This window comes from Myotis myotis, unplaced genomic scaffold, assembly GCF_014108235.1.
Source record: "Myotis myotis isolate mMyoMyo1 unplaced genomic scaffold, mMyoMyo1.p scaffold_m19_p_10, whole genome shotgun sequence".
NCBI classification, from domain to species: domain Eukaryota; kingdom Metazoa; phylum Chordata; class Mammalia; order Chiroptera; family Vespertilionidae; genus Myotis; species Myotis myotis.
In genome coordinates, this window is record NW_023416314.1 from 36,771,117 (window position 1) to 36,797,429 (window position 26,313).

The 26,313-nt window shown below is 41.2% G+C and overlaps 1 protein-coding gene across 1 annotated transcript in view; it reads left to right on the plus strand.

Moving 5' to 3' along the window:
• The window catches only part of GDPD4 (glycerophosphodiester phosphodiesterase domain containing 4), a 77,461-nt gene extending 55,571 nt beyond the window's left edge, over positions 1-21,890 (plus strand). The window contains exons 10-14 of the mRNA XM_036324068.1: positions 1,283-1,504; positions 2,375-2,529; positions 18,771-18,918; positions 20,871-20,953; positions 21,758-21,890. Of these exons, the coding sequence (XP_036179961.1) occupies positions 1,283-1,504; positions 2,375-2,529; positions 18,771-18,918; positions 20,871-20,953; positions 21,758-21,890 (741 nt within the window). The remainder of the gene's footprint in view (positions 1-1,282; positions 1,505-2,374; positions 2,530-18,770; positions 18,919-20,870; positions 20,954-21,757) is intronic.
• Positions 21,891-26,313: the final 4,423 nt, after the last annotated feature.

A 26,313-nucleotide genomic window follows, 5' to 3' on the forward strand; every position in this document is an offset into this window, starting at 1 on the left:
GTGAATTGTGCACTTTTCTATGTACTGTACATGCTCCTAGACCCTGTACATATTTTATCCTATTTAATTTTCACAATAATCTTGAAGTAGATAGCTTACCCGGCCTCCCCGCTCTCCCGCACCCCGCACCCCCCCACCCCAACCCTACCCCCCACCCCGTCCTCTGCTTTCTGGTTTGGGCAATGAAAACTTGGAGAATTTAAATGGTTCTACCAATTACACAGCAAGAAGCATATGAAGCCTGGTTTTGAATTTGGTCTAAGATATCCACAGATAACTATAGAAGGCAAAATGAGACATCCAAATACAGGGGCACAAAAATGGGCCATTGAACTTTAACACTATTAAAATCGTTTTAGTTCAGGAATATTTAAGGCTTCATGAAGAAGGTAGCATTTGAACTGGGCTTTGCAGGTTGAGGGTAGGATTTTTAACAGGTGAATATGACAAAGAAGGCAAATGAGTAATAAGAACTGGTATTGACTCCAATTCAGTCTGAAGCCAAAGACTATTTTTTTTTTAAAAAAAATGTTTTTATTGATTTTGAGAGAGAGAGGAAGGGAGAGGGATATATATAGAGAAACATCTATGAGAGAGGAACATTTTCGATCGGCTGCTTCCTGCACAGCCCCTACTGGTGATTGAGCCAGCAACCAAGGTTCATGTCCTTGACTGGAATAGAACCCGGGACCCTTCAGTCCGCAGGCCAAAGCTCTATCCACTGAGCCAAACCAGCTAGGGCCCAAAGCCTATTTCTAGAACAGTGTGAGCAAATGTTGGAAGCCAGGGCAACTGAAAAGGGATACCTTGAGTTATAGAAAAAAGTCTGAAAACGAAAGTTAAGACAGGAACATGAAGGTCTTTCAGTGCAAATACAACAGGGTCTTTGATATAGATAAAAATATTCCAAATACCATAATTAGCTACGGAGTCTCTATTTTTAAAATATTCATCATCAATCAGCTGCCTCCTACATGCCCCCGACCGGCGATCAAGCTTGGAACTGGGGCATGTGCCCTGACCAGGAATTGAACCAGGGACCTCTTCATTAATGGATTGATGTTCCACCACTGCGTCACACCAGCTGAGCTGGAGTCTATATTTTATTTTTCTCCTTGGTAACTCTTATCTCAGTTGTTTATTTCCTCCTGGCATTACCAGTATTTCAGAGGGCCTGGTGTTGAATGATAATGGAGCAACATGGAGGTAGGGCCATATAGCAGGAAAATTGGAAAATGCTTTTGATAGGAGCCAATGTATTCTCTGGTGTATTTATTTTTAGAAGAAGCCATTTTACAATATGAAACCCTTATCAGAGGCTGATAAAGAAAAAGCAGAAAGTCAGAAGATTCCAAAACTAAGTGATTATTTGGATATTGCACGGAAGACAAATAAATATGTGATATTTGATCTTAATGGCCCTCCACCAAAACATCCTCTCAGAAGTACATATGTACGTCGTGTAGTAGATGTGATTCTTAAATCTAAAATTGAGCAACATTTGGTATGTCTATCACAGTATTTATGGTAGAGGTTGGGAGGTGGGTAGCATGTCCCAAGAGTATAGCAGTTGAACTTACCCTATCTTACAGATCTTCTCTGGGATCCTTAAATAAATTTTCTCCCTTTAGAAATGGAAATTATTGCTTATACATTACATGAAGCAACCTAAGAATGACTCACTTATATTTATTTCACTGGGGAGAAACATTGAGGTTTGTTGCTATTCCAAACCAAACGAAATATCAGCAGTGTAATGACCATCTGATGTGACCTGTACCATGCACCAAAGTAGAACTATTAGAAAGGGCCTGGGTACACTAATGCATTGAGGACTTGGTTTCAATTAATGATGAATAAGCTGAGTCTTACTTGAGCATAGATTTGTTCATCATGTTTTTCAGAAGGAACCCTCTGCATTGGGGTAGTCAATTATTCCAAATCTCTTAAATTCTCAGAATATAGAAGAGTGCTATGAGTCGGGAAAAATGGGTCTTTTTACCAATGGAACTATTTGCACAGATGAGTCATAATGAGCCCTCTCAAGGATGATGTTTAGCATCATCAGCCAGAGGAGATGTTTATGGTTCCCACCTTTCATCCACACCTGCCAGCCCCTCATCCACTTTGGCTAGTGTGACACAATGGGCCCTTGACCCATTATATTACCTGAGGAAACTCAACTGCAGAACAACCCTGGTGAAAGCCCCACTGTAAGAATTTATCAGACTATATCAGGCCAAAGACTAGAATCTCCCTCTGCTCCCTATAGACTGCCACCAGTGCTGGAATGGGGCTTCATCTATTGTACAGGGAACTGTTTGTACCTAGACAGCTGATGGTTCACTGAAAAATGTCCTGTTTCTTCTTACAGGTTTATTGGTTGCCTGGTTTTGATAGGGACTATGTGAGGTGGAAAGCTCCTAATTTTCAGCATGTGGGCCGGTTAGATCCCGTTGCTGAACTTAAAAAAGAAAATATCAGTATAATAAATGTTGACTACAAGAGGTTGTTCCACAACGGGTTGAGGTAAGTGTTTGACCACACCTCTCTAGGCATGCACTGCTTTACTTGCACAAAATCTGCATTCTAACCAAACTACTGAGCTTCCCCTTCCCATCTCAGGATTCTGTGTGTGGCTATCTTTTTGGAATCCCATATTCTCCTCTTCTTGCTCTTCCCTCATTTCTTCCTCCCCACCTCTACCAACCAATATTTATCATGTATAGATTATATCCCTGGAACGTAGTCTTCAGCCTCTTCTTCTTTGTGCTTCAATCTCTCATCAGTGAACACACGTTTTTGTATGCTTGGCATTTTTTGTTTTCATATAAAGTGACTGTTAAAAAGTCAGAACTCAGAGAGGTGTTTATTTCCTCCAGCCATTACCAGAAGGATTGCAGTATCTCATGAATAGCTTTGTTATCCAGATAGCCAGATTTCTAAAAGGCATAATTAAGAACATTACTACATCATTATTTTAAAAACTTAAAGCAGCCAAGCATGAGAATAAACTAAAATTATTAACCACCACATTTATAAATATACCAGAGGCCCAGTACACGGATTCATGCACCAGTGGGGTCCCTTGGCGTAGCCTGTGGGGATCCGGCCGAAACTGGCAGTCCAATGCTGCCTGCTGCTCCTGCTCATCCTGGCCCTGCTGTGTCTGCCGCTGCAGCCCCTCAGTAGGCTTGTCTGCTGCGGTCTCTGGGCTACGGCGGCCAGCCGTGAGCCCTGCGTCTGCCGCCCATATGTCAGCTGAGCAATGCTTCCACTGTGGGAGCTCACTGACCACCAGGGGGCAGTTCCTGTGTTGAGCATCTGCCCCCTGGTGATCAGTGCATGTCATAGCAACCAGTCCACCAGTCATTCAGTCATTCAGTCGTTCAGTCACTTAGGCTTTTATATATATACTAGAGTCCTGGTGCACAAAAATTTGTGCACTTGGCGGGGGGGGGGGGGGTTCCTCAGCCCAGCCTGTGCCTTCTCACAGTCTGGGACCCCTCAGGGGATGACCACCTGCTGGCTTAGGCCCACTCCCTGGGGGATTGGGCCTAAGCTGGCAATCAGACATCCCTCTGGCAGCCTGGAAGCCCTCGGGGGATGTCCACTTGCCAGCGGGGAGCAGGCCTAAACTGCAGTCGGACATCCTTAGTGCTGCTGAGGAGGCAGGAGAGGCTCCCACCACCACTGCTGTACTGGCAGCCATCAGCCTGGCTTGTGGCTGAGCAGAGCTCCTCCCATGTGAGAGCACCCTGACCACCAGAGGACAGCTCCTGCATTGAGCATCTGCCCCCTGGTGGTCAGTGTGTGTCATAGTGACCAATCATTCCCAGTCCTTCTGCTGTTAGGGTCAGTTTGCATATTAACCTTTTACTATGTAGGATAGAGGCCTGGTGCATGGGTGGAGGCCCGCTGGTTTGCTCTGAAGGGTGTCCCAGATCAGGGTGGTGGTCCCGCTTGGGTGCCTGGCCAGCCTGGATGAGGGGCTGATGGCTGTTTCAGCTGGTCACACCCCCTTCAGGGTGGGGGTCCCTGGCCAGTCTGGGTGAGGGGCTGAGGGCCATTTTCAGGCTGGCGGGTGACTGAAGCTCCCAACCGCTCCTTTTTTTCTTTTTTTTTTATTCTGGTATTTATTTACCTTCTATGGCTGTCACTGGAACTGAGAGCCGGCTTTAGCTCTGAGGCTCGGCTCCAGCTCTGAGACCTTGGCTGCTGAAAGCAGGTATCTGGGTTTGTTTGGCTTCTATAATTGAAACACTGTTGCAGCTCTGTTATGGGTTCACTCAGTGAGATAGACCACCGACTCAGAATTTAAACTTAAGAGCCTTTCTTAAGCTGGCCAGCTGACTACAGTTACAGCATCCTGCCAAAGCAGAGGCTGAACTGCAGCGCTGACTGCAAGAGTTACATTTTATTATTAAATTTTGTGGAGGCCCAGAGAAAAATGTGTCTTTCAAATTCTGGGCCCCCCAATATGGAGGAAACTCTCTTTATTTATACTTTCTCCAGTCTTTTGTCTCCCAAATTTGGAATGAGACTTCTGGGCCTTCTGAGAAAGAAGGCCTGCATGCTGGGAAGGGGCCATGAGACCATATTTCAAGGCCTGGCCTGATGTCAGTGCCTTCCTATCTATGTGTTTTAGGAACAGACAGCACAGACAGCATGTCTGGCCAAAGCGCCAGATATGCAGCCCAGCATAGCTCCAGCTCCGAGGCCGGCTGGCTGAAAACAGGTTTCTGGGGTTTGTTTAGCTTCTATATTTGCAACATTGTTTCTTAGAGTGCAGCTCAGAGGCCGGCAGCAGCAGGCGGGCTTCCTCCATCACTGGAGCAAGCAAGCCTCCTATTTGCTTCAGCTGCCTGGCTGCCGGCCGCCATCTTGGTTGGCAGTTAATTTGCATATCGCCCTGATTAGCCAATGGGAAGGGTAGCGAAGTTATGGTTAATTACCATGTTTCTCTATTATTAGATAGGATAGATGGTTAGAGACACTTTTAAGAATTAAAAGCACCTGGGATAAAATGGTCACTTTTTCAAACTTAACTTTTATTAATCACTGATTAATTTAACCCATATCCCCTTTTTCTTATATTTAAAAATACTTTTTTTCAGATAATTCTAAATGTTTCAGAGAAAGTTTTCCTTGGCGATGTTATCATATATACTCAAAATCCCCTTCATAAAAATCCCCCTAGATAACTTTCTGCATCTCAAACCATGAACTAAGCTGTGGGATGCACCTAAGTTCCTGTTCCTGCTTTTCCTGCCTCTTGGCCGTGGGATAGTTTAACATAAAATATGTCTCTTTTTAAGCATTGGAAGTTTTGTTACCTTTATTTCCTAATTAGGAGATTTCTCTTTGCCCAACTACTCCTCTCTTTTGAATGTGTTTCTATAATTTTAACTTTTTTAAAAATATTTTTTTATTGATTTCAGAGAGGAAGGGAGAGAGATAGAAACATCAATGATGAGAGATAATCATTGATCGGCTGCCTCCTGCATGTCTCACATTGGGGATCAAGTCTGCAACCTGAGCATGTGCCCTTGACCAGAATCGAACCCAGGACCCTTCAGCCCACAGGCCAACACTCTATTGACTGAGACAAACCAGCTAGGGCTAATTTTAACTTTTTTAAAAGAGAAAATGGCTCATACCAATGGACATGGACAACAGGGGGATGGGAGCATGAGTTTGTGTGTGGGGGGGAGGTTGGGGGTTAATGGGGGGGATGAGGACACATTTGTAATACCTTAACTAATAATAAAAAAAAGAGAGAGAAAATGGCTCTAAAATTATTTGCTTTTCTTCTAATCATAATTTAGATTAATTTAGTAGTTGAGAAAGAATTTTAATAGATTCTATTTATTGATCATTTATTATGTTCATGTTCTGTGGTTGGTAAACCACAGGCTCTTTTTCAAATCCTAACCTATTCATCATAGGACTTTGGACAAGTTTCTAATTGTCAGTTTTCTCATTTGTAAATTGAGAATAACAGTAACCTGTTCGAATTGTTAAATTATAAATGAGAATTCTTATTATGCACATGGCAAAATGCTGGGCAAATGTAAGAACACAATTAATGTTAGCTTCTACCTTTATCTTTACCATCCTTACATGCTGTGTCCTGGAAATTATCTTGATCCCCATTTTGCAAGTGAGGAAACTTGCCTCTAAAGAGGAAAAGTTCATACAGTTGGTCAGTAGGGGACCAAACTGAGTATATATAGGTCTGGCATATTCCAGAGTCCAAATTATTTGACCACTGTGCCTTTAAATTTATACATTGGCCATAGTTACATGAGTATAGTTTCAACTGGCATCTGAATTAAGAGGGGTCATATACTGACTCCTATTTTGAAAAGTTAACATAAGCAAGGCATCATCTTTTGCCTTAAGGAAAGCATATATTCTAGTAGGAAAAATAGGGGCTTTTTCTATATAGCTGTAATATAAAGCTGATGATAATAAATTCATGAGTTGGAGCATGGATGGAACTGGAGAGCATTATGCTAAGTGAAATAAGCCAGTCAGAGAAAGATAAATACCACATGATCTCACTCATTTGTGGATTATAGAGAACAACATAGACTGATGAAAAGGGACAGACTCAAAGACTGAGAAACAGCAATCAGGCTACCAATCCCCAGAAGGAAAGTAGGGGAGGGCGGGGGTAAGGGGAAGAGATCAACCGAAGGACTTGTATACATGTATATAAGCCATACCAATGGACATGGACAACAGGGGTATGGGAGCATGAGTGTGTGTGGGGGGGAGGTTGGGGGTTAATGGGGGGGATGAGGACACATTTGTAATACCTTAACTAATAAAAAAAAAAAAAATTCATGAGTTGGACTTTATTTCAAGACATCCCCCTCAAGGACCATTAAATTTTAAGAAATTAAGCAGTTGTACTTTCAGTTACTGGTATTTGTATAATATTTATGACCAGGATATTTGGGATTATGATCACATTTTCAATAGATTCTCTCTAATCAGTGCTCACTTTCTAGTCTCTCAGACCATTGTAACATGACATGGTGACCTTGCCATTTTGACAGATTGGTTTAAATACATTATTATAACCAAAAGTATATTAATATGTATAGAGATGCCCTCTGTTTTATTTCCTGATGTGGGATTTTTAAGTGTTTTTTGATTTTTTTTTAATTTTAAAAGCTAATTTATTAAGGTGATATTTCATAAAAGTAACTATTTTAAAGTGAACAGTTTAGTGACATTAGCACATTCACAGCATGTACAACTATCACCTCTAATTCTGATATTGGAAATGTTTACTTTCCCTCTTTTTCTTGGATAATCTTGCTAGGGGGTTATGAATTTTATCATTTCAAAACACCAAATTTTGGCTTTGTTAGTTTTTCTTGCATGTTTTTTTCCCCCTGTTTATTGATTTCTACTCTTACCTTTATTGTTGTCTCTCTTTGATTTACTTTAGGTTTAATTTGCTTTTCTTTTATTAGATAGCTTCTTTACCTACATAAAAAATTAGGTGATTGATTTTAGATCTCCTGTTCAAATGTAACCACTTAAAGCTATAAATTTTCCTGTAAACAGTGCTTTAATAGCACCCCACAAATAATTTTGATATATTGTCTTTATTATAATTCAATTTAAAATATTTTAAATTCTCCTTAATTTCCATTACTCATAGATTATTTAGAAGTGTGTTAACTTTAAAAAAATTTTTTTGTGTTCCTCTTGATTTTTAATTTAAATCCATTGTGATAAGAGAATAACTCTGTATGATTTCAGTACTTTTTAATGTATTTAAACTTGTTTTATGGCCCATTTTATCATTTATCTTGCTGAATTTGTCATGACTATCTGAAATAATGTGCTCTCTTCAGTTGCTGGATGTAGTATTCTATAAATGTCAAGTAGTTTAAGTTGGTTGAGACTTTTCAAACATTTCATAGTGAATTTTTTTTTGTTTCTTTTTTCTATTATGTTAACACAAGGGCTTAAGTTGCAGATCAAACTGACAAATATCAGAGAACTTGCCTACTATCAATCTTTCTTATTAATCTCAAAGATAAGTGGGCAGTGAAGAGGCTCAGACAAGAAGTCAGAGACATTGACTCCAGCTCCACTGGTATTCCTTTATTGGATACATACATACTCTAAGGTCCACAGAATATTTCACATAGAAGAGGCGCATCTGAGTTACAAAACATCTCCATTTAATACTCCCAGGAAGTGGTATAGCTTATGTGACCTCCTCCAGGGACCCATGCCTCATAAATCTACATTCTGTATTTACTTACAAAATCTATATATATAGAAGCGTAATATGCAAATCAACCCGATGGCGGAATGACCAGTCAGCTAACACACACTGACCACCAATGCAGGAGCTGCCCCCAACCCACAGGCCCTGATCATCACTTGGGGCCTGCTGGTCAACCTCTCAGTCTCTCCCCCCTGGCCGGCAGGCTCTGATCGCCCAATGAGGAACTGGGAACTGGGGGTGGGTGGTGGTGGATCCTGATGGCTCCAGGGCCCCAGTCGCCCCACCGGTCACCCCATACACAGAGGGTGACCAGTGGCAGTGGCGGTAGGGGCGGGCCTGGCTGCTGGCAGCCGGGAAAGATCAGCCCTGATCACAGGTGAGGCCTAGAGACCCACTCTGTGCATGAATTTCATGCACTGGGCCTCTAGTATATAATAAAGAAATACTTAACAAGGAGCATCCTTTAACTAATATTTTCTATATATAATGCTTTGCTTCCTGCCCAGGTGGTGGGACTCAGTGGTTGAGGGTCTACCTATGAACCAGGAGGTCACAGTTCTATTCCTGGTCAGGGCACATGCCCAGGTTGTGGGATTGATCCCCAGTAGGGGGCATGCAGGAGGCAACCAATGGATGATTCTCTCTCATTATTGATGTTTCTATCTCTCTCTCCCTCACTCTTCCTCTCTGAAATAAATTTATATCTATATGTATATGTAGATATACTTCTCTTCCTAGTAAATGTCATTATTATATTTACAAAAGATGTAGTTATTATGTTGACAAGAAGATTAGATCAAGTCTTCTGCCTTTTTTCTTCTAGGAGCAAACTCACCAGTCAGAGAGAAGTGAATGACTACTTATGCCTCATCTGTCAGTTACTGAGAAAGGAGTGTTAATGTATCCAACTATGATTTTTGATTTGTGTATCTCTCTCTTAAGCTCTGTTGTTCTTATGTTTTAAAACCCTTTTATTAGGGTGCATATGCATTTAGAATTGTTAGGTCTTCTTGGTGAATTGATTCTTTGATTATGAAATGTCCATTATGTCTGCTAATAATTCTTATTTAAAGATTACTTTTTCTTTTATTAACGTTACCACACTAGATTTCTTATAATTAGTGTTTGTATTATACTTATTTTTAACTGTCATTTATCTTTCAATTGCTTTGCATCTTTAAAGTCTATTCATCTCTTGTAAAAAGAATGTTATTCGTTCTTGCTTTTATATTTAGTCAGTCAATCTCTGCCTTTTAATGGGAATGTTTGGTCCATTATTAATCCTATCATAGCCTCTAAATGTTCAAGTGAAAGGAAGAATCATATGTCTCTCACTTTAAATCAAAAGCTAGAAATGATTAAGCTTAGTCAGGAAGACATGTTGAAAGCCAAGATAGGCCTCTTGTGCCAAATAGCTAAGTTTAAATGCAGAAGAAAAGTTCTTGAAGGGAAAATAAACACACAAAGGATAAGAAAGCAAAACACCCTTATTATTGATATGGAGAAATTTTTAGTGTTCTGGAGAGAAGATCAATTCAGCCACAACAGTTCTTTAAACCATGCCTAATCCAGAACAAGGACGATGTTTAGTCCTTTGAAGGCTGAAAAAGGTGAGAAGACAGCAGAAGAAAAGTTGGAAGCTAGCAGAGGTTGGTTCATAAGATTTAAGGAAAGAAACCATCTCCATAACATAAAAGTGCAAAGTGAAGCAGCAAGTGTTGATGTAGAAGCTATACCAAGTTATCCAGGGGATCTAGCTGAGATAATAAAGGTGATTACACTAAACAAAAGATTTGTAGATTTTTAGTGTAGATGAAACAGCTTTATATTGGAATAAAATGCCATCCAGGATTTTTAAAGCTAGGAAGGAGAACTCAATGCCTGGTCTCAAAGCTTCAGAGGACAGGCTGACCCTCTTGTTAGGAACTAATGCCATGGTGACTTTAAGTTGAAGCCAATACTCATTTACCATTCTGAAAATCCTATGGTCCTTAAGAATTGTGCTAAATATATTCTGCCTGTGCCCTATAAATGGAACAACAAAGCTGGATAACAGCACATCTGTTTATAATATGGTTTACTGAATATTTTAAGCCTACTATTAAGATCTGCTCAGCACAAAAGATCCCTTTCAAAATATTACTGCTCATTGACAATGCATCTGGTCACCCAAGAGCTCTGATGGAGATGTACAATGAGATTAATGTTTTCATGCTGCTAACACAACATCCATTCTTTAGTCCATGTATCAAGGAGTAATTTTGACCTTTAAGTCTTATTGGAAGAAAAAATTTCATGAGGCTCTAGCTATCATAACTAGTGATTCCTCTTATGGATTTGGGCAAAGTAAATTGAAAACCTTCTGTAAAGGAGCTACTATTCTAGATTCAGAACTTCTGTGATTCATAGGACGAGGTCAAAATATCAACATTAACAGGAGACTGGAATGTTGATTCTAATTCTCATAGATGACTTGGAGGGGTTCAAGACTTCAGTGGAAGAAGTAACTGCAGATGTGGTAGAAATAGAAAGAAAATTATAATTAGAAGTGGAGCCTGAATATGTGACTAAATTGCTGTAATCTCATAAAACTTTAACAGATGAGTTATTTCTTACAGATGACCAAAGTGGTTTCTAGAGATGAAATCTATTCCTGCTGAATATGCTGTGAATATTGTTGAAATGACAAGCAAAGATATATAAAATTACATAAACTTGGGAGCATTATCTCAATGCCTTGAGATTTTGTTTCCTGGCAGTTGTCGACAGTTTGGCTCAAATACACAAATAAACAAAAAAATTATATAAACTTAGTTAATAAAGTGGTAGCAGAGTTTGAGAGGATTGACTGCAATTTTAAAAGAACTTTCACTGTGGGTAAAATGCTATCAAATAGTATTGCGTGCTACAGAGAAATCATTTGTGAAAGAAAGAGTCAATTGTGGGGCTAACTTCATTGTTGTCTTATTTTAAGAAATTGCCAGCCACCCCAGCCTTCAGGAAACACCACCCTGATCAATCAGCAGCCATCAACATCAAAGCAAGACCATCCACCAGTGAAAGATTACAACCTGGTGAAAGCTTAGATGATGGTCAGAGTTTTTTAAGCAGTAAAAATTATTTATTTATTTATTTATTTATTTATTTATTTATCTTTAAATATATTTTTTTATTGATTTCAGACAGGAAGGGAGAGGGAGAGAAAGAGAGAGAAGCATCATTGATGAGAAAGAATCATTGATAGGCTGCCTCCTGCATGCCCCCTATTGAGGATCTAGCAACCTGGGCATGTGCCCTTGACTGGAATCAAACTCAGGACCCTTCAGTCTGCAGGCTGACACTCTATCCACTGAGCCAAACCAGCTAGCACTAAGCAGTAAAGTATTTTTTAATTAAGGTGTGTATATTATTATTTTAAGCATAATGCTTGTTGCACTCTTAATAAACTACAGTATGATGTAAACATAATTTTATGTGCACTTGGAAACCAAAAATTCATGTAACTTGCTTTGTTGAGATCTTCACTTAATTGTGGCAGTTTGGATGTGAACCTACAGTATCTCCAAGATATGCCTGTATACCCAGAAGTAGACTTGCTGGATCATATAGTGATTCTAATTGTTTGAGGAACTGACATGTTGTTTCCCACAACTGCTGTACCAACAATGCACAAGGGTTCCAATTTTTCCACATCCTTCACATTCTTGTTGGTTTGTTTTTTTTGACGTAGCAATCCTAATGGGTTATTACTAGTCCTTCTTTAAATGTTAGGTGGAATTCACCAGTGAAGTCATCAGTTCTAAGACTTCTATTTTGGGGAAGACTTTGGTTAATGATTCAGTTTCTTTACTTCTAGGTTTTCACGTTTTCCAGTTATTCAGGATTCAGTCTTGGTAGATTTTGTGTTTCTAGGATTTTGTCCATTTCATCTAGGTTATCCAATTTGTTGGGAACAATTGTTCATAGTTCTCTTGTGTAACCCTTTTTAGCAAATGATACAAAGCAATAACTATCTATTGTATTTTTCATTTCACCTTGCAGGACTCCCTTGATCTTTTCTTGTAGGGCAGACCTAGTGTCCATGAACTAGGATCTAGTGTTCTCAGCTTTAGTCTATCTAGGAATTTATCAAGTTTCCCCTCAGTTTTGAAGAACAGTTTTACTGGATATAGGATTCTTGGTTGACAGGTGTTTTTTTAAAACACTGAATATGTGGGTACACTGCCTTCTGGCCTTTAAAGTTTATGATCGGATATTTATTGTGGACCCCTTGTATGTGACAGGTCACTTCTCTATTAGTGCTTTTAAAATTTTCTCTTTGTCTTTGTCTTTTGAAAATTTGTTTAAAATGTGTCTCCATGTGGGTCTCTTTGAATTCAACTTAGTTGGAATTCATTGAACTTCTTCAGTGTTTATATTCATGTCTTTCATCAAACTTGGGAAGTTTTCAGTCATTATTTCTTCAGATATTTTCTCTGCTCCTTTCTCTCTTCTCCTTCAGATTGTAACTATTCATGTATTGATTCATTTAATGGTGTACAACAGATCTTGCAGACTCTGCTAACTTTTCTTTAATCTTTTTTTTCAGTCTCATTAACTTCTATTGTCCTGTCATTAAAATACAGTGATTCTTTATTCTGATTGCTCATATTTGCCTTTGAATGCTAATAGTCGGGTTTTTATTTCAATTACTGTATTTTCAGCTCCAGAATTTGTTTTTGGTTTCTTTTTAGGTTTTTTTGTCCTTTTATTAATATTTTCATTTTGTTTCTCTTTTTTTTTTTTTTTTTTTTTTTTTTTTTTACTTTATCCACGTCTTCTTTAGTTCTTTAATTATCTTTAAGATGGTTGTTTTAAAGTCATTGTCTAATATATCTGCCATCACATCTTTTTAGGGACCGTTTCTACTGATTTTTTTTCCCCTTGAATAGACCCTACTCCCTATTTTATTTTCTTTTTATTTAATATATTTTTATTGATTTCAGAGAGGAAGGGAGAGGGAGAGAGATAGAAACATCAATGATGAGAGAGAATCATTGAGTGGCTGTCTCCTGCACACCCCACACTGGGGATGGAGCCCACAACCCAGGCATGTGCCCTGACCAGGAATCGAACCGGGACCTTCTGGTTCATAGGTCGATGCTCAACCACTGAGCCACACCATCTGGGCTGGACCACACTTTCTTGTTTCTTTGTATGTTTGTGATTTTCTTTTAAAATAGGACATTTGAATCTAATAATCTGGTAACTCCAGATTTTTCCCCTTCCTCAGGTTCTCCCCCTTCCTCAGAGTTTGCTGTTTTTTGTTATGAATACATTTGCTTGTTGATCGGTTGTCTCTGCCAAGGATCAGCCTGAGGTATAAACTTAAAGTCTTCTCAGGTATCTTCTATGCCTTTCTCTGGATATACACAGTCACTTTCTAATTTTCCCTATATATGCAGTTGCTTTTGAATGCCCTAGTATTTAATATCTGGGTTCTAAAACCAGAAAAAGAGAAAAATGAAAGGTGGGGAAGAAAGATCACTGGTCCTGTAAATCCCCTGAAAATCACCCCAGCTGGAAGGGGAAGGGTTTGCAACAGTGGAGGGAGGTGCAACAACTAGGGCTTCTCTCCTCTTTGTCACACCTCTCTCATCAGAAGCATCAATCAGTGATCATCCCACAGACCTGCCCACCTTGGCTGCTGCGGGAACTTGTGCAGAGTTGTCTGCCATGAGGCTAGGGCCGTGGTTGGCAAACTGTGGCTCGTGAGCCACATGCGGCTCTTTGGCCCCTTGAGTGTGGCTCTTCCACAAAATACCACACGCAGGCGCGCACATACAGTGTGATTGAAACTTCGTGGCCCATGCGCAGAAGTTGGTATTTTGTGGAAGAGCCACACTCAAGGGGCCAAAGAGCCGCACGTGGCTCACGAGCCGCAGTTTGCCCACCACTGGGCTAGGATATGGGGGATGGGTAACTGCCAATGTGCTAAGTGATTAAATTAAACAAGGTTAATGATAACTTACCATCCAACTCTTCCTCTGGAAGATGCAAGCCTTCAATAGCCTACACGTTCCAGATTTTGCCAACACAGCTGTTGTTAGGTGGGGAGACAGATTCCTGGTGCTTCCTTCTCTGCCATCTTCTCAGAATCCCTTCCTGTGTACACAAGTTTTTATTTCTATGGAATATAATTTCAGGGATATGGTAATTCTTTAGTTTTAAAAGAAACTCAAACTTTTTCAAAGGGGCTATCATTTTACATTCCTATCAGCAATATCTGATGCTCCTGAGTCTCTGCGTCCTTGCTAATATTTGGCATTACCACTACTTTTTATTGTAGCCTCTCTGATAAATGTGTAGTGATGTGTGTACTCATCGTGGTTTAATTTTTGTTCTCTGATGGTTAATGAACATCTTACCATGTGCCCATTCGCAACTGGTATATTCTCTTCTGTCTCTTCATATCTTCTCTAATTGATCGCTTGATTTTTGTTTTGTTTTTACCTTTGAGAGTTCTTTTATATATTATAGATACTAGTCCTTTGTTGGATATGTGGTTTGCAAATATTTTGCCCAAGTCTATGGCTATTCTGAGATCCTCTCAACAGGATTTTCAACTGAGCAAAACATTTTTAATTTTGATGAGGTGCAATATCATTTTTCCCTTTTATGGATCATGTTTTAAGTGTCGAGTCTAAGAACTGTTTGTCTAGCCCTTAGATATCAAAGATTTTCTCCTATTATTTTTCCTGAAAGTTTTATAGCTACACTAATAAAAGAGAAAGATGCAAATTAACCATCACTCTGCCACTAACTACACCCACAGCCACCAGCCAATCAGGAGCAAGTATGCAAATTAACCCAACTAAGATAGTGGTGGCCATGGAGCTGGAGCAAGCAGAAGGCTTGGGTTGCCCCCAGCGATGGAGGAAGCCAAGCTTCCCGCCTGCCCTGGCTGGCCTGCCCTGGCTGGCCCTTGGCTCCACTCAAGGCTACAAAGTTTCAATTATACAAGATAAATAAATCCCAGATACCGGCTTCCAGCCTGCCCTGGCCTCCGTTCAAGGAGGTGCTGAAAAAAAGGAGAGGCTGGGAGCTTCGGTCGCCGGGGGCGTGGCCAGCCTGAAAACGGCCTCACCCAGGCTGGCCACACCCCATGGGGTGAGGATCTCTGCTGGGGGGCTTGGCCAGCCTGCAAATAACCATCAGCCCCTCACCCAGGCTGGCCAGGCACCCCAGTGGGGGACCCCCACCCTGAAGGGGGTATGGCCAGCCTGAAAATGGTCCTCAGCCCCTCACCCAGGCTGGCCAGGCACCCCAGTGGGACCCCCACCCTGATCCGGGACACCCTTCAGGGCAAACCAGCCAGCCCCCACCTGTGCACGAGGCCTCTATCCTATATAATAAAAGGGTAATATGCAAATTGACCCTAATAGCAGAACGACTGGGAATGACTGGCCACTATGACATACACTGACCACCAGGGGGCAGACACTCAATGTAGGAGCTGCCCCCTGGTGGTCAGTGCGCTCCCACATGGGGGAGCTCTGCTCAGCCACAAGCCAGGCTGATGGCTGCCAGCACAGTGGTGGTGGCGGGAGCCCCTCCTGCCTCCTCAGCCGTGCTAAGGATGTCCGACTACAGCTTAAGCCTGCTCCCCACTGGCAAGTGGACATCCCCCGAGGGCTGCCGGGCTGCCAGAGGGATGTTTGACTGCCAGCTTAGGCCCAATCCCCCGGCGAGCAGGCCTAAGCCAGCAGGTGGACATCCCCCAAGGAGTCCCAAACTGCGAGAGGGCACAGGCTGGGCTGAGGGACTCCCCTAAGTGCACAAATTTTTATGCACCAGGCCTCTAGTTTTTGTATATTTAAATCTGTAATCCATTTTGAGTTTATTTTTATATAAATTGTGTGGTTAGGTCAAAGATCTTCTTTTTTTCTGCCTATGCTTGTCCAATTGCTCTAGCACCATTTAAAAAAACCGTCATTATTTCATTGGATTACTTTTTCACCTTTATCAAAAATCATTTGGGCATATTTGTGTGGGTCTATTTCTGGGTATTAAATTATGTTCCACTCAACTATGTGTTTATCCCTTCTCTAATACCATACTGTCTTGATTACTATAGCTGTATAGTAACCTTTAATATTGGGTAGAGTGATTCTCTTTCAATTTATTATCTTCTTTTTCAAGATTGTTTTAGCTACTTGGAGATTGTGCCTTCATATATAAATTTCAGAACCAGCTAGCCAAATTGTACAAAAAACCTTGTTGGGATTTTGATGGGAATTGCATTAAGCTGGTGGATCAATTTGAGGAGAATTGACATCTTTATGATGTTGAGTCTTTCAATCCATGAATACATATGTCTCTCCATTTATTTAAATACTAGAGGCCTGGTGCACAAAACTTGTGCACGGGGGGCAGGGGAGGGGCCCTCAGCCCAGCCTGCGCCCTCTCGCAGTCTGGGACCCTTCGGGGGATGTCCACCTGCCGGGTTAGGCCCGCTCCCCAGGGGGTCAGACCTAAGCTGGCAGTCAGACATCCCCCTGGCAGCCCGGGAGCTCTCGGAGGATGTCCGACTGACTGACGGCTTAGGCCAGTCGGACATCCTTAGCACTGCTGAGGAGGCAGGAGAGGCTCCTGCCACCACTGCTGTGTTCGCAGCCATCAGCCCAGCTTGTGGCTGAGCGGAACTTCCCCTGTGGGAGCACACTGACCACCAGGGGGCAGCTCCTGCGTTGAGCATCTGCCCCCTAGTGGTCAGTGCACGTCATAGCGACTGGTCGTTACAGGTAGTTCTGCCATTAGGGTCTATTTGCATATTACCTTTTTATTATATAGGATGCTTTGATTACTTTCATCAATATTTTGTAATTTTCAGCTTACAGATCCAGTGCTTACTTTGTTAAGATAGCTAATTATTTAATTTTCATTGGAGTGATTGTTAATGGTACTGTGTTTTTAATTTTAGTTTCTATCTGTTCATTATTACCAAATGAAAATGTGATTGGTTTTTGTGTGTCAGTTTCAAAAGAAACGAAAAGGTAGCTTTTAACTACTATTTTCTTCTATTTTTTACTTATCATTAGGTGATATGTAGAATTGTCTTAGACACATATTGGTAATAATTGACAACATTCCTGCAAAGGTGGTGGTATTGTTTTTATTTTACAGAACTTGCCCAGCTGATATATATGACAGAGGTGAGATTCAGACCCAGTCTGTATGGAGTTGTTTTCAATATGCTATACATGGTGTATTTTCTGAGAAGTTTAATCCCTGAAAATGACTACCTGATTAGAATCACTAGATATTCCTCTAGTTATTTTCTTCCTGTTTCTGGAGACTGTACACAAGTATCTACTGGCATTTAGTGTACTGGGTAAAATTGGGTTTCATTCCCTCTACTCAATGTTTATAAAAAATCTTTATATTCAAAATGTAAATATTAACCAAATTGGAATTCATTTATTCATTCCTTCAACTACTATTTATGAAGGCAAGTCTTATGCTAGCCAGGTCCTGGATATACAAAGATAAATAGATACTGTCTCTGCCTTTAATTTGCTTACACTCAAGTAAAGAAGACCCATAAGAGAGCAGGAAGAATAAAGGGTGGTACCCAATAGTGTGCTGGAACTGACTAATATCAGCTTTTGGGAGCCTATTATTAAATATTCAGAAACTATGTAAACCTGTTTTTACCAGTGGTAGTTTGAAATTGGCTATGGTTGGAGTATTTACACCATAGAAATTAGCAAATACTACAAATAGGACTTTTTTCTTTCTTTGCTTTCCCTTAGGCCAGTGGTCGGCAAACTCATTAGTCAACAGAGCCAAATATCAACAGTACAACGATTGAAATTCCTTTTGAGAGCCAAATTTTTTAAACCTAAATTATATAGGTAGGTTACATTGTTATTAACTTAATTAGGGTACTCCTAAACTGGCCTTTGCTAAAAACGTCCTCAATCTGATTGAGGTACGTTCGCTGAGGTCGACCCCTTCCAACTCTCCCATCTTCAACTCCTGCATGAATCGCGCGCTTCCCCGCGCTGCATATCCCGTCGCCCCACCCACCAACTGGCACCCCCCACTTCTTCTAACGCCACTTCTTCAAAATAGACTCGCCCAGGCCGAAAAACGACTTTTGCACATGGGCCATGAAGTTTCAATCGCACTGTACATGCGTGCCCGCTCATGGTATTTTGTGGAAGAGCCACATTCAAGGGGCCAAAGAGCCACATGTGACTCGCGAGCCATGGTTTGCCGACCACTGCCTTAGGCCATCCATTTACTAACATGCCACTGTTGGTGCAGTAGTAGAGGTATCAAATCCATTCCCTTAATCTCATTCCTATAGGAACCCATTCTGCATGTCATATCATTAGTTGTTTCAGAACCAGCTGCTTCTGGTGATTTAAGCAGCAGCCTTTCACAAACCTGGTAGCTTTTCCCTTTTTAGATGATGAGGGGAAGATTAAATCTAAACCTCCTATGGATTCTGTTTTTGTTGCAGTGATTATAAAGCAGCTAACTTCATTATCAACTTATATATCGTCAATGAGCCTTGGGTCTTCTCACTGGCCTGGTGCTCCAAGATTAACTCGGTGACCACAGACAACATTGTGCTCCTGAGGCAGATAAATTACCCGTACTACTCCATGGTGAGCTGACTTCCAGATTGTTCTTCCAAGGCTGGTATAATAGGATTTTACATCCCCTACCCTACCTGTATATTGCCCACTGTGTAGTTGCCTGGGGAGCGACTTAAGAGCAGAGACATCTATGATTTTGGAGGTGTGGCTTTCTCCCTTCTATCACACAGATCCTACTGTGAACTTGGAAATGTTCTATTAGCCAAAGAAAATCCCATGGTCAAGTCCAGATTCAAGGTGGATGAGGGCAGAAACAGACTTCACCTTTTGTTGGGGAGGAATAGCAAAGTCACATTGTATACTTTTATTTTCACTCAGATTTTACAGATTTAAGTAACATTTTATACTGCACAATTAAAACAATAAATACAACTGTTCTAAGCCATTTGAGGCACAAGACAACTTATTTTTGGTTTTGCTTGGTGATGCTCATGGGGTGGGCATCCATCAGTCTGGTTCCCCGAGGGCGTTAAGAGCCCTAGTTTAGTGGAAGTTAGTTAAGAGCTCCCACTACACCTGTCTAGTAGGGCTGTTGTGAACATTAGATGTGAAAATACCCTTAAAGTGCTTAGAACACTTCCTTAGCTCCTGTAAGTGTTCATTAATTGTTAGTTCTTATTATTATCATGATCATTAGTGTTTTTATTAATATCACTAGAGGCCCGGTGCATGAAATTCATGCATGGGGGCAGGGGTGTATATGTGTGTGTCCCTCAGCCCAGACTGCACCCTCTCCAATCTGGGACCCCTCGAGGGATTTCTGACTGCCCATTTAGGCAGTGGGACATCCCTCTCACAATCCAGGACTGCTGGCTCCCAACTGCTCACCTGCCTGCCTGCCTGATTGCCCCTAACTGCTTCTGCCTGCCAGCCTGATCACCACCTAACCACTCCCCTGCCAGCCTGATTGACGCCCAACTGCTCCCCTGCTAGCCCTATTGCCCCTAACTGCCCTCCCCTGCCGGCCTGTTCACCCTAACTGCCCTCCCCTGCTGGCCTGGTCACTCCCAACTGCCCTTCCCTGCTGGCCCAGTCACCCCTAACTTCCCTCCCCTGTGGGCCTGATTGCCCACAACTGTCCTCCTCTGCTGGCCTTCTTGTGGTGGCCATCTTTGACCACATGGGGGTGGCCATCTTGTGTGTTGGAGTGACGGTCAATTTGCGTATTACCTCTTTATTATATAGGATTATTCAATCCAAGGAAAGACCTTGGGATAGGGTGAGGAATGGCCTAAGAAAGAATAAAAAATGCCAGCCCTAGCAGCATGAAGTAAAATTGGAGGGGGAGCAGTGGAGGAAGAAAGGGAGGATCAAACCAGGAAATTAGGAAACTCACACAAGAGGAGCTGGAGCTCTGGGATGTGGTGATTCAGGCAAGGAGTGTGGAGCAGGGGACATGTTAGGTAAGGGAGAATTATAATTTCAACCTACTTACTTGAAGCATCATGATATAGAACTGCTGGCTCACAGACGAGGTGCTTCAGTATCACCTGGGAAGTTGTTAAAAATACAGGAGTTCTGATTCCTGAGGTCTGTAGAGAGACCCAGGAACCTGTACTATTGAAAGCTGCGCGGGTGGATTTGGATGCACAGCCAGGCTTGGGAAGCCGAGCCATGGAAACACAGAGAGCTGGGACTGCAGAACTTGGGCTGTGGTCCTGGGTCCAGAGCAGACTTGCCATGTGATTTCTCTAGGACTCTCTCAGGCCTCTGTGTTGAGTGTCCAGGGAAATGAAGAGTGTGCAGTTTCATCCCTCGTAGAGCCCCTCCCCGCTTGGAAGGGTGATTGTTAGGAGAGCAGCAGATATTCTCTGTGTGTGAGATCACATCAGACAGCTTTCTCTGCCTGGTTTGTTCCCCTCCACTCCCCCAGCCCTGGCAGCAGAGTGAGGGACTTGGCCCATCTGATCTAAAATCCCTTCCAACAGTTCATGAACTGTAGTTTGTTTTCTTCTTTACAGACACCAAAGTCCTATGTGTTGCTGTGGATTTTCCTGGATTGTATTTCTGCAGTTTTCATTTTCACCATATTTTATTTTCATTGGTAAGCATATGTTTGTGATTTTAAATTAATTTTTCCCAAAATAAAAGTACAAGTGGTTCCTTTGAGAAGTTGAGAAAAAACAGTTAAACACCCTTCCTATAATCCATTCCTCATGGCAAGTTCTCAGGAAGACAGGGTTAGTAATCTGAACCCTTCATTTCTTTTCATGCTGCCTGCAGCTCGTCACACCCCTTCCACCTCCTCTGCACAAGACAATATTCTAAGGATAAGGACTGTCATTGGTGCTCAGTGACCACAGATTCAGTGGGGATTTTGGGAGAGGATGGGAGCTGAAGGTTGTCAAGAACAAGTGCCTCCATCTTCCCACCTTCCACAAAACTGGACATAGCAGGACGCTGTGTAAACAGCAAGTTCACAAACCTGGAAGCCTGGGTTTTAGCCCTGGATTTGCCCCTTAGTTGCAGGGTGACCCTGGGAAAATCATTGTCCTTTTCTAGGCCATAATCTTTATCTAAGAAAATGACATGTCAGAATCCGTGCAGGGATAATGCTACATGGTTACAAGTTTCCAGGTGGGAGAGGGAACACCAACTAGAAGAATTTTAACTCAAGGAGACCATGGTTGTGTAGACCTAATCATGCTCACCATTTCTTCACTTGTGAGTTATCCTTTAAAGGGAAAACCACAAACCCTCTGCTTAAGTGAGAATTTTACCGGATAATGTTTCTTTTCTGGCTACTGCCTTGGATTATTGTTCTTTTTTTACTGCTACCTTGGGTTATTGTTATTTTTGGATTATTATATTGTTATCCAAGATTCATGGATAGTCTGCTTCCTTCCAGGTGGAGAGAGAACCTAAGAGAACAAGTCTTCGAACGCACCAGCAGTTACACAGGTAAAGTTGGGGGCCTACCCCACTGCTACCCATTACCCCAGGACATAGGGTCTGCTTTTCATGTCACTGACAAGTGCTGAGGGAGTCGGATATGGAGGGTTGGGACCAGAGAAAAGTGAGAGGTGTAGCTGGGCACAGATTCTGGAGGGCACTTGACATCAGGCTCATTTTGGACTTCATTCTCTAAGCAGAGACCCCATAGGAAGATGTTGAACATGGTATTTACTTTTTATTTCTTCATATCTTTATTCAGCACACAGTTCTTGAGTTCTCACTTTGTGCCAAGCACCCTGCGAGGGACTGAAGATCACTGAAAAAATGGAGGTTGGCTCTAGAGAGCAGAGGGTTGGCCCACAGAGAACAGTGAAGAAGCAGACAAAAGTATAGCTATTGACACCAGTGGTCCAGACACCCACATCCAGAATAGCTGTGGGCAATGTGGTGGAGGGACGGGGGCGGGGTGGGGGCGGGGGCACAGCAGAGATCCTGAAGTGCTGGACTAGAGTCTGGGCTCTGCATATAAGCAGTCAGGAGATGGCAAATGAGTTTCAAACAGGGGAGCAATATGCTCAGTTTCTGTGTAGAGGGGATGGAATAACAGAATACTTTATTATTAAGCAGAAGAATTCAGGTGCTGAGGAAGGGAGATAGGTCCTGTAAGGGAAGGGTAAGCTAGACTGAACTTTCAAAAGGTTATGGCGATAATCACATTGTTATTGGTTTGGGAAGCCAGTTCAATGTCAAAGGAAAAACCAACTAGAAGGCAGAGGACTGTGCAGTACATGATACTGCTTCTTTCACAGTTCCTGGAACCTTTAGTAAAGCAGCACAAAATCATGAATTAATTTAATTTCTTGTGGATGGTGGTGAAGATCCTGAGATGCTATGCACCAGTGGTAGATGATTGAATAACACAATACTTAGAGTCAGGAATGGATCCACAGGGACTCTGAAAGAATATGTTTAGAAATTTGAATAAATTAAATGGAAGTCATTTATACTGTGAAACTGAAGGTTCAAACCAAGATTGTCCAAATCTCTTGAGGGGAGGAGAATTCTCAAGTAACTCTGAGTTACATGGATCTTAAGATCACTCTACTGGCTGTTAAGAAGTCTGGGGGCTGTATTCCAGATACCTTATGATTTTCAGTAGTTGCATGAATAAACTAAGGCTGCCATAATAAAATATCGTAAGCTGGTGACTTAAGCAACAAAAGTTTATTTTCTCACACTTATGGAGACTAGTTCAAGATCAGTGTGTCAGCAGGTTTGGTTTCTTCTGAGCCCCTGTCCTTGGCTTGCGGATAGCCACCTTCTTGCTGTGACCTCACACAGCCTTTCCTCTATGCGCATACACATCTTCAGTGCCTCTGTTTGTCTCCAAATTTCCTCTTCTTCAGGCAGATTGGATTATTGCCCACCCTAATGGCCTTATTTTAATAAACTCTTTAAAGGCTCTTATCGCCAAGTATAGTTTAGATTTTGAGGCACGGGGGGTTAAGGCTTCAACATGTGAATTTGGGGGCACACAATTCAGCCCATTACTAACAGAGCCAAAAAATAAAAAGAACATGGAAATGGTGAGGAAATCATGGATAGGAGAGGTTTGGAAGGAAAATTTGAAGATATGTATACCTTGAATGAAGGAAGTGGCTATAATGCCTTAGAAAAAGTACTCAGTTAACTTCCAACACCCTTCATGTTAAAATGAAAAGGAGAGAAGGTGAATAGAAAATGAGTATTTCAGTTTAAGAGTTTTTAGTTGCCTACTGCATAAACTAATTTTGTCTGATCTAAGCAGAAAGAAAAGGTATCAAAAGGCTCTTTGAGTGCTTCCAAGAAAAACCTAGAAGGTTCAAGACCAAGTTTAGAATCCTGGAAGGAACAAGTAAGACTAGATAGAACCCAAAACCTCAGTCTAGGTTGAGGGGAATAGAGCCCCCCATACTAAGCACAGTGCCACATCTTACACCATAGCCACCAACAGGATGGGCATGTATGGTTGTTGCCATCAGAAGATATTCAGCACCTTTCTAGCTTTAGGATATATTTTTTCAGCACTCTAAAGAACTCAGTCCTTTGTTTTCTGTCTTATATAGTTTCTTTTTCTTTTTAAATCCTCCCCTGAGTATATTTTTCCATTGATTTTAGAGAGAATGGAAGAGAGAAGGAGAGACAGAAACATCTCTGTGAGAGAAACACATTGATTGGTTGCCTCTTGCATGAGCCCGACTAGGGCCCTGGCTGGGGAGGAGTCTGCAGCCAAGGTACATGCCCTTGACTGGAATTGAACCTGAGACCCTTCAGTCCACAGGCCAACGCTCTATCCACTGAGCCAAACCGGCTAGGGCTCATATAGTTTCTTATGAAAAGTCTTCCAAGAAAAAAATAGGTTTTTCATTTTCTTTTCTTTGTTCCTCTACTTCTAATATGTCCTTTTTCTCTGCTTTTTAAAACATTTATCTTTATTGTTGAAAGTATTAGAAATGTCCCCTTCTGACTGCTTTTTATGATTGTTTCTTTTGTTACTGGTTTTCAGTAATTTTATTATGGCCAGGAATTTAGGCATGGGTTAGCTGGGTACTCTGTTTAGAGTCTCACCAGGCTAAAATAAAGGAATTGGCCTGACTGAGACTTAAGATTACTCTTTCATTCTCACTGGGTTTTGGCAGAATTTAGTTCCTTAGAATTGTAGGACTGTAACTGTCCCTGTTCTCTTGATCACTGATGACAGGGTTTTTCTCTGAGCTCCTGGAGTTCACCTTCAGGTCCTTGTCATATGGCCCTCTCACAACATAAGCAGCTTACTTTTTCAAAGCTAGCACAATAATATATCTCATAGCAGATGGATTCAGAAAAAGGAGAACAAAGGAAGCAAAATAACAGAAAAAAACAGTAGACAATAAGTTGAAACATGGTAGTCATAATGCAACCATTTTATTAATTACATTAAATATAAATGGACCAAATACTCAAAAGTAGAGATTGTCTAATAGAAAAAAAGAAAATCCCAACCATATGTGGTCTACAAAAGAAATACTTAAAAACAAAGTCACAAATAGATTCAAAGTAAAAGGATGGGGCAAACAATATATCATGCAAACAATCTGCATCTATATATATAAGAGCCTAAACAACCTTTACGACCAGTCAACCAAACGACTGATTGCTTTGATGCGCACTGACCATCAGGGGGCAGACGCTCAATGCAGGAGCTGCCCCCTGGTGGGCAGTGCGCTCCCACAGCCAACCTCCCGTGGCTGGCCAACTTCCTGTGGTCCCTCCCTGATCAGGGTCCCTCCCCCTGGCCAGCCAACCCTGATCGGGCGATTGGCCCTGATTGTCAGCCAGGCTGAGGGACCCCATCCATGCACAAATTCATGCACTGGGCCTCTGGTAAGAAATAATATCAGAAAAAATAGACTTCAAAACATGGAACATTACTGGAAACAAAGATTTCATAATAATGAAAACGTCAGTATATCAGGAAGCCATTATAAATAAAATGATGTATGCACTTAATATCAGAGCTTCAAACCATATGAAACAAAAAATGAAAGAGAAATCATAGTTGGAGATTTTATAAGTAGTCTCTCAGTACTTGAAATAAATAATCACACACAAAAAAATAAAATCAGAAGGGTTATAGAAATCTGAACAACAATTTCAGTCACATTGACATAAAACAAAATTCCCAACAACTGGAAGAATATACGATATTTTCAAATGTACATGGCATATTTACCAAAATAGACCAGATGACAAGCCATAAGACAAGTCTCAATAAATAAATTTCAAAAGATTTGGATCTTTACACAGTGTATTCTGTGACCACAACAAACTTAAAAACAAATATTAATAAAATATCTAGATTAGCCTCTAAATATTGGAAATTAATGTATTTTTAAACATTCCATTGATTTAGGAGTAAATCACAAGGGAACGTACATATTATATATTTTTAAGTAAAGGATAATGCATATACAACAGCAGGACTTACAGGAAAATTTAAATGTTAGAAGGAAGAAAGGTTTAATACTGATTAAGTGTCTACCTGAAGAATCTATAAAAAGAAGAGTACATTTTTCCTAAGTAAAAGAAAGGAAATACTAAATATAGCAGCAATCGATAAAACAGAAAGATACAAAGGAAATGCAAAACAGTGGAAAGTTAGTCCTTGGAAAAGTTTAATAATATTGATAAACTCTTAGCAAGATGTGTGTGTGTGGGGGGGGGGGGGAGGGAGAGAAAGAGGTTGCCAATATAATTAACGATGAATAAAAGAGTATATCCATAGATCCTAGCCATAAAAAGGAAAATTATTAACATTTTTATGTCATTAAATTTGACAACCAAAATGAAGCGAACAATTCCTGAAAATATATTTTACCAGACATGACAGAAAAAGAAATAGAAATTTGTGATAACCCACTATCAAAATCAAATTCATATATCAAAAACTTCACCAGAAAGAAAAGTTTGGGCCCAAAGAGTTTCACTGGT